The sequence below is a fragment of the Eptatretus burgeri genome, chromosome 13 (genome assembly GCF_056783735.1).
Source record: "Eptatretus burgeri isolate ZD-2024b chromosome 13, Ebu_testis_v1, whole genome shotgun sequence".
NCBI classification, from domain to species: domain Eukaryota; kingdom Metazoa; phylum Chordata; class Myxini; order Myxiniformes; family Myxinidae; genus Eptatretus; species Eptatretus burgeri.
Window position 1 is genome coordinate 21,199,845 of NC_140973.1, and position 10,000 is coordinate 21,209,844.

Consider the following 10,000-nt stretch of genomic DNA (forward strand, 5'->3'; position numbering starts at 1 on the left):
CTCGATCGGTGCCCTGCTGCCTCATCAAGTTAGGGGGTTCGATTCAGATACATATACATACATATATATACACATATATATACACATAAAAAGAGAAATGCAGATTTAGATCGATATGGAGAGAGATATATAGAAATATAGATAGAGATACAGATATAATAGATATATAGAGAGAGTGTGTGAGACATAAATAGATATATGAAGGGAAATGTAGATATAAATAGTTGTAGAGATTGAGAGAGATATATAGATGTAGATAGATATAAGAGATATAGAAAGAGTGAGAGACATAAATAGATATATAAATAAAGGAAATGTAGACATAAATAGATGTAGAGAGATATATAGATACAGTTCAAAGCGAGTGATGATGTATATATATATATATATATATATATATATATATATATATATATATATATATATATATATATATATATATATATATGAGAGAGAGAACATCGACATTCAAAGACAGATGCACACTTAATACAAGCACGCCATCTAAAACTGTCGTTATGAAGTGATTTCATTTCAATCTGATGAAAATGATCAAAAAAAGTGACCCAATGTGTACATAACGTGTTTTGTCCACTGCTGTGCATGGAGGTGGATTGTGTTTCTGTAAAATTTGAGGACTCCAGCACATGGACAAAAGGTAGGTCTTTCTTCCCAAGTTACAAGAGTGATTTCTCCTTACATGGCATGAGCAACTCGGCCATCAATGTACGGTCTACGTACGTGAGAACATGACATGCCGAATCCTTGTAAATTCCGCAATCACGACAAATGGAAACCTTCCTTACCTTTTGGGATATATTCTTCTCCAGTAAATGCATAAAAATTCAAGCACATGTGTGTATGTATATATATATATATATATATATAATTGTGACATCGCAGTATGCGTATACTGTGCAATAATCAAAGCGTTTTGAATAACTCATCCACAACACTTTATGACCCCATCCCCACAAGTCCTGCCGCCAAAGGGTTCAGCAGAGCGTCCTGCAGGGCGTGGTGAGGATGAAGACTTTCACCGGGGCCGCCGAGTACCCCGGTCTGGCCCATGCTGGCCGATAATGTCCCGAGAGAGAGGCCAGCGCTTTGCGCTCCACCAATCCCGACCTGCGACAGCTGGAGCATGGAAGGACCAGCCGAGTGACCACGCTCAGGAGTCCTTGATGGGGACTTCTCGTCATCTGAACTTCCGAGCCGGAGGTGCTTGGAGCCACCATTATGCATGGCAGATCCTAGGGCTGGCTGCCCTCCGGGGGCATTCACTCCTGAATTCTCATTGTTTTCCCTGCAGGGACACGCAACATCGTACACTTCAGATTTTACGTATGCATTTTTATCCGATGTGAAAGTTCCTCAACAAATAAAATTTACACTTTATATTGAACGAATAATTTTGCTTCAGAAAGTACTTTTACCGAAGTAATACAAACATATATGAGTACAGTAAACTACTCTTTTAAAAAAAAAAATGACATGCACATCCATTTATTTCAGATCATCCAGCCATTATTCTTATATTTTATAAACACAATAATGACTTTCATCCATAATTTTACCTTACCACCACTATGTACCTGTTTAATACAAATGAAATGCAGTTATGCAAAGTGGTGTAAATGTACAGGTTGCCCCTTATGACGTGCCCAGTCACATCATCATGCTATGGCCCTTTGCACTCTGATGGAATTGACCGTGCACAGTGGGCGGCCATCCGCGCTGCCAATCCTGTCTAATTGTACAGTCAATGCTGTAACTTTCGCAGATTTGAAGGTTCAATCAAGCCGTGAGCGCAAGTCACTCGATCCCACTTGCCACTTTGACGGATGTAAACGAGGACTTGTAGCTTAATCCGCTATCAGAACATATATATATATATATATATATATATATATATATATATATATATATATATATATATATATATATATATATATATATATATATATATATATACATGCAATCGTAAGCATTGTATATAAAATAACGTTCAACATTATATAATGCACATGGCTCGAGAGAAGCAACAAGCATCGGAGTGTAATGTAAACCTTTAAAAGGGAGGTTTTTCTTTTAGCAGCAGCGACACTCAGGATGTAACGAATAAATTTCACATTCCCGAGTCAATCGGTTTGTGGTCATTCAGCTTCCCAAACGCAGAATGAATTTGCAAAGGACGATGTTATACCTTTCACAGCGATACATGATGTCAGCACGCTACTTCAAATGATGTGAGAATTAAGTGCTTGAATAATTGTTGAAGTGCCCCTTTAAAAGTGTTCTTCAACCCCCAAAAAACAAATCCCCTACTCTTGTGCATTTATTGTATATTTGTTTTTTTCACATTCTATTATTTATTTATTTCATTGTTATTTATTATATTTATCACATTCTCCCTCAAAAACGAACCACGATCACATCAATTAGAAATCAAACGGCGACAGAGCAGAAGCTGGAACATGACTATAAATCAATTAACACAGAAAAGGGTAAAATGAAATGCACTTTCTTGGATAAAACACAAAAGCACACAACTTGCCTTTTTATGTTGATAAAAAACCTTTTTAAGAGGCACTGTAACAATTGTTCAAACATCGGTTTATCGTGAAAGTTCTTATATTTTTGCCTTTTTTCTGTATGTTATTGATTAATAGTCATGTTCAAGCTTCCGCTCCATCGACATTTGATTTATAATTGATGCGATCGCGGTTCACAGCATCACGGCGGAGGGAACATGTTCACGCCGTGACATGTCGATCATTCTCACAGAACCTAAGTATATGCTTAATCGTATCCATTTCTATACATTGTATTGTATTATGTGCTACTATTTGATAATGATGAAAGCATTGCTTCCTCATACACACAAGGAGTTGTTGGACAAAGCCCATGTATAATGAATTGTTTCAATCCAAATTTCATGAACACACACACACACACACACACACACACACACACACACACATATATATATATATATATATATATATATATATATATATATATATATATATATATATATATATATATATATATATATAATTATTTGTTTATTTATTTATTTTAAAGAAAGGAGAACAATGACCCGATGACGTGATGCTTATGTCACGTGCATAACATTATATATATATATATATATATATATATATATATATATTCTTTTTTAATGTTGAAGGCTCCAGCCATGGATTAAATAGTCCTCATCAAGGCCAGGCCTTAAATAAAAGAACTGCATTGATACAAAAGTGAGGAAAGAGAATAGTCTAAGTTTTTGAGGAAGTAGAAAATCTGCTTTTTGAAAAGGGGAAGGTCATAAGTGTTTGGGAAGACGTGAGAAGGTAAGAGTTCCAGAGTTTGGCAGTGGAGGTAAGAAACAAACCTCTTAACGGCCCACCCTTGAGTTGCCAATGGCCACTCAATAATCATATGATGAAGTGACTTGTCGAGTATTCCTTGGTCTCGCTATTGGTGGAGGTACACAAGCAGCAGCAAGCAAGTTATTGCGAGCAGAAACCGAAGTAATATCTGTGGAAAAGAGAAAGAGAGCCTACTATGCGGCGTAATTTGAGCGGGTCGAGTTTTGAGGTCACATTGGTAGAGTTAACAAGTCGAATAGCTTTGTATTCAATTCTGTCCAGTAAGTATGTGGAGCTGGAACCTCCCCACGTGTGAGAGCAGTACTCTATACAAGGACGAATCAATCTTTTATATCGTTGGAGCAACTGTTCAGAGGAGAAGAATCATCAAAATCTGAACAGGACTCCTAATTTCTTCGAGGCAGATTTGGCTATTTACGTAATGTGTGGATTCCAGGATAAATTTGAAGTTGGAGTAATACCTAGTAGATTTATTGTATCACACGGTGTAATGAGAGAGAGAGAGAGAGAGAGAGAGAGAGAGAGAGAGAGAGAGAGAGAGAGAGAGAGAGAGAGAGAGAGAGAGAGAGAGAGAGAGAGAGAGAGAGAGAGAGAGAGAGAGAGAGAGAGAGAGAGAGAGAGAGAGAGAGAGAGAGAGAGAGAGAGAGAGAGAGAGAGAGAGAGAGAGAGAGAGAGAGAGAGAGAGAGAGAGAGAGAGAGAGAGAGAGAGAGAGAGAGAGAGAGAGAGAGAGAGAGAGAGAGAGAGAGAGAGAGAGAGAGAGAGAGAGAGAAAATTGAGTTTTATAAACATTAAACTTAACTTGATTACATTTTCCATACTTTTTAATCAACAAATTAATCAAAACAAATTCCAATCAGGGATTTTTTTTCATGTCAAACATCATTGCATCATTTTTATTAAAATCTTTCAGACTCTTGTCATTTATCAAACAGAATAATTTTCTGAATTATTAATTTGTTTATTCCTGATACATGAAACACCCTGCAACTCGTGCCTACAGAAAACAGACTTTTTGGAACGCTGGTCGCATTTTCCATCCAATCATCATGTAACTTTGTTTTTTTTTTAAATCTCCATAGGAAGGCGCTCCTATGTTGAAAGTTTCGTGTCATTCGCTCAAGAGGTTACAGAGAAAACAAATTTAAAAGAGAATAAAAGTGAGAGCGAGGGCAGAAGAAAAAAGAAAGAGAGAGGGCCTCGGGCGATGTTCCACAACGTAGTCAAGGATGGTTGTGGACACCTATTATGAGTACTATTGTTGTTATGATATAAATATATAACGATATACAAAATGTGTTCCATATTGAGTTGGAAAATTACAAACATAATACCAAACAAATTTCGCATAACACTTGAAAACTGTTTGCATATCTATATGATGCACATCGAAGCCCGATCGTGTATAATTAAAAAGGCTTGTGATGCCATCTTAGCAGAAGTTTTAATATAAGATTTCACTTTTTGTATTCTACTGATAGATATGAGATATGTATGCTATTGAATAGATTTGTGTTATATGTAGGCCCACTGATAGTTTGTTCAGTAAATAAATTGAGACGTTATCAATGTGGTGTTGATAAATTGCAGGCATGATGGGCCAAACGACCTCTTCCTGTATCCAAGTTCCTTGTATTGTTTGAGGTGGCCACTTTGTTTCCACAGCATCAATAAGTTGGATTGAATGCATAAATTGGATTCAACGATTTCCATGAAAAAAAATTAAAAAAAATAAAAAGTTGTATGTTCATGTATACCCTGTTAGTAAACCATTACTGAACTTAACAGCCCCAATTATTTCCTCCATCACCGAAGGTGAAGGAGGTTATGTTTTTCACCCCACTGTCTGTCTGTTTGCAAGATATCTCAAAAAAGTCGTGGATGGATTTGGGCAAAACTTGGTGGACAGGTTTGGTGTGTGACAAGGATGAACTGATTCGATTTTGGTGAAGATCCGGATCCGGATCCGCCGACTAGAATTTTGAAAGTGATTCTTCACCATTGAGAGATCGGGCCAAAAACGAGATATATAGCACGGTAGCTCAAAAAAGTTGTGGACGGATTTAGATAAAACTTGGTGGACACGTTGGGTGTGTGACAAGGAAGAATTGATTAAATTTTGGTGAAGATCCGAATGTGGATCCAGATCCGAAAATTTTAAAGAGATTATTCACCATTGAGAGGTAGGGCTAAACTGATATATAGCACAATATCTCACAAAAGTTGTGGACGGATTCGGATGAAACTTGGTGTGCAGGTTGGGTGTGTGACCACGACGAATTGGTTCGATTTTGGTGAAAATCTGAATCCAGATCTGGATTTCAGCATTATTTAATCTTTTAAGTGATTCTTCACCATTGAGAGATAGAACCAAAAATGATGTATAGCATAATATTTCAAAAATGTGTTGGACCCGATATGTTTTCATGGATCAGGCATTACGTGGCGGAGGCATGTGCTCTACCGATTGCTTTTCTAGTTAACCTCTGCCATCGAAGATCGGAGGTTACTGTTTTCACCCCTTTCTGTTTGTTTGTTTGTTTGTTTGTGAACAGTATTACGGAAAAACTCCTCGACGGATTTCGACGAAATTTGGTGGGGGTCCAAGGATCATGCCATTAGATTTTGGACTTGTCCAAAATCCAATATGGTCGCTATGGCCATTTTGAAAAAATATTAGAATTTTTTTTTTTGCATTTCTACATGTTATAAGTGATTTCCAACAAAAAAACATGCCAAAATTATCATTGCGGCTGATTTTGGAACTTCAGGTGGATATACCCATGTAAAATCAATTTCTGTCTCAAGGAATCTAGTTATGACGAATGAATTGAGTATGTAAAAGTTAAAAGTAAAAGGGAAAGTTGCAAACTATAACTCTGTGAGCACTGTTGACGTCAAATTGAATGAATAGGATATCAGGTTCACTTGAGTGACCTAGCAGTATTGGCGGCGGAGGCTTTGCACTCTACCGAGTGCTCCCCCTCTAGTTCCTACTGGAATCGGCCAAGGACGGTTTTCAGCCCGAGTCTTTCACGAACTGGGTGACCAGGCCTGACGTTCAACTTAAGATAGTTTGGACAGGAATTTGTAACTTGTCAAGCCTGTTGGGGATAATTCACCGACTCTTCGTGAACTCACTTATTACGTGGTTAATCCATATTTAACACAAAGCAGGTAATGCTAGCAGATGAGACACAAGGCTTCACGTCCATCCGAGGGACGGCACACTTCGTGCTGCAACACCAGACTTGCAAAGCAGCAATTCGACACTTTGATATTCAGGTCGGAAATCAAACCCAGACAACAGAGGTAACACAGCTCAAAGGTAACTATGCTTTACTTCTCCGAGATGCCGTCGGAACAAAGTTTCTCCCCAACATGGACGTCGAACGCACGATCCTGGCATGAAGAGTCCTCTGCTCTCCCGACTGAACTTGACCAGGCAAAGTTTCCATTAAAACCGTTCACGAATTGTAATTGTTTTGTATCGTGTTCTCAATTATCGAAGCACACAATGGACTCATGTACCAACCAACCAATTATTGTTGACAAAGCACATAAACCTTTTTCATTAGCAGCCGTGATTTACAACAAAACAACCCAAAATCACGACGATGAAGTTCTGACGTCCCAGAAACACGAACCACGTCCGCTCTGGTTTCCACAAACGATGGAATTCAATTTCTATTCCATGGGGACTTACATGAGATGATCCCAGAGAGCGATCGAGATCCGGAAGCTTTTTATATAGTCCGGCGGAATGGAAACCCGTGAGCCGATAGAAATAAAACTTAATCCCATATTCTAACTTCATAAGCCCGCTGAACCAGGTTAGCAGTGTGTGTTCTCCATTAACAGGAAAGTTAACAAGAAAATAAACGATGAGTGCGCCATCTTGACCGGTGCGCGTGGACACAATGGGCACACAGACGTTGTTTATAAGATTAGAATAATGTACACGTCATAATGGAGTAATTGACTGTATCGGTAGTTCAGGCGACGTTCATGGTGGATACAAAAAGCAATAATGTGACAGCTATAAATACCCCCGAGTGAGGCCTGCAAGCTCAGCGAGCTGTTACTAAAGTTAGCAAAACAAGACATAAGCATGTGTTCGTCAAACATATTGCAAATAACGAGATGTTTTGTAAATGCAGAGTAAACTATGTATATATGCAGAGTATAGTAAAGTGTGTGTGTGTGTGTGTGTGTGTGTGTGTGTGTGTGTGTGTGTGTGTGTGTGTGTGTGTGTGTGTGTGTGTGTGTGTGTGTGTGTGTGTGTGTGTGTGTGTGTGTGTGTGTGTGTGTGTGTGTGTGTGTGTGTGTGTGTGTGTGTGTGTGTGTGTGTGTGTGTGTGTGTGGCATGCATGCAAAGATTAAAGGAATTATTGCTCAATTTGTTTTTACAAGTGCTGTATATTTTGTGGCCACATACTTTGAGCGCCAAAACTATTTCTATATAATACGTATATTGACTATTGGTGAAATATACACTTGAAATAATGAATGCAGCGCTCACAGATGTTTAGAAAATCCATGCAACATCGGCAAGGCGGAGGACAGAGGTATGGTACGTCTAAATTCGAAAGGAACTGTAACAGGATTTGGTAGAGCGCATACCTCTGCCAGGCTGAACAGTTTACGTTTTGTATCCCAATGATAGGTTGGATCTAGATCCGGACCTGAACCAAAATCGAATCGGCTTGTTCTTGTCACATAACCGACTCGTCTACCAAGTTTTGTCATAACTCATCTGCAACGTTTTGAGGTTTTTGAGATACAATATCATGATAGATATATATATATATATATATATATATATATATATATATATATATATATATATATATATATATATATATATATATATATATATATATATAAATATATATATATATATATATATATATATATATATATATATATATATCTTCTTCTTTCGGCTGCTCCCGTTAGGGGTCACCACAGCGGATCATCCGTATGATCCGCATAGTGATTTGGCACATGTTTTACGCCGATGCCCTTCCTGACGCAACCCTGGTCGCCTCTTACGACACAGGGATATGGTACACCTATTTTGACCGGGATATACACCGGCCCAGTATACTGGTACTCATTTCGCGGACCTCGGAAGGATGACAGGCGGAGTCAACCCCCTGGTGTATTAATTCAGTGGCCCAACGGGGCTTGAACTCAGGACCTTTTGGATCCCAAGCCGCTGCCCTAACCACTGCGCAAACACACCAGGCTATATACATATATACATATATACATATATACATATATATACATATACAAATATATATATATATACATATACATATGTATATAGTTTTTGGCCCCATCTCACAATGGTGAAGAATCACTTGGAATTTTTTTTATTTTATTCTCATATCTGGATCCGGATGTTCACCAATATCGAATCATTTCTTCCTTGTCAAACACCCAACCTGTCCACCAAGTTTCGTCTGAATCCGTCCACAAAGTTTTGACATACCCTGCACACAGACAAACAAAGTGGTGAAAACATAAGCTCTACCCACATTCGGTGGCAGACATAGTAAGGGCACTTGGGCACTTTATCAAACTAATTGTGACGTCATGTGACATAGTCAATTTCCCATCAATTTAATTGTCATGAGCAAACCGATATTTTCACACACGAGCTGCTGGGTGTTCTACATCTACGATCACTTTCAGATTTCGGGGAATGTCCTCGCAAGTGGCGAATCATTAATCATGACACAAGAAGTCATTGTGCCTCATCAAGTTTTGACTAATTTTAAACTCAACAATCACCCCGATTTATATAATTCCTCCTCTATACATTAGGCTACGGACATGGTGGTCTCGCCCCTGGTATATTTTACTCGCGGTCAGGTCACATTATCATCTCGTCTTGTAATCGTATTCATTGAAATAACAGAGTATTGAACCCACTGTGTACGGCACAAACGTCATGAGTATATAATTGTCTAAGAAACGTCCAGATACCTTAATTTTTTTTACAATATCCAAGAAATATATATATATATATATATATACAGGGGGCTGCAAAAGTAGGTATACAATAAGGATTATACCAGTATTACCAGTATTATAATAGTGGTGCTTGGATTCATTTAATACTAGAATTCATTCATTAATACGAGATTAATGTTTATTATTGGCATGTTATTATTGGTATGTTTATTATTGATATGTTATTATTGGTATGTTCATTATTGATATGTTATTGGTATGTTTATTATTGATATGTTTATTATTATGTTATTATTGATATGTTTATTATTGGTATGTTATTATTGGTATGTTTATTATTGGTATGTTATTATTGGTATGTTATTATTGATATGTTTATTATTGGTATGTTATTATTGATTATTATTGGTATGTTTATTATATGTTTATTATTGGTATGTTATTATTTATATGCTTATTATTGATGTTATTATTGGTATGTTTATTATTGATATGTTATTATTGGTAGGTTTATTATTGATATGTTTATTATTGATATGTTATTATTGGTATGTTATTATTGATTATTGGCATGTTTATTATATGTTTATTATTGGTATGTTATTATTGATATGCTTATTAT

The 10,000-nt window shown here is 37.2% G+C and overlaps 1 protein-coding gene across 1 annotated transcript in view; it reads right to left on the reverse strand.

The window, feature by feature from the left end:
• Positions 1–419: 419 nt before the first annotated feature.
• LOC147014025 (homeobox protein SIX2-like) overlaps positions 420–10,000 on the reverse strand; it is an 11,618-nt gene continuing 2,037 nt past the window's right edge. The window contains exon 2 of the mRNA XM_085851596.1: positions 420–1,306. Within this exon, the coding sequence (XP_085707722.1) occupies positions 958–1,306 (349 nt within the window). The 3' untranslated portion in view covers positions 420–957. The remainder of the gene's footprint in view (positions 1,307–10,000) is intronic.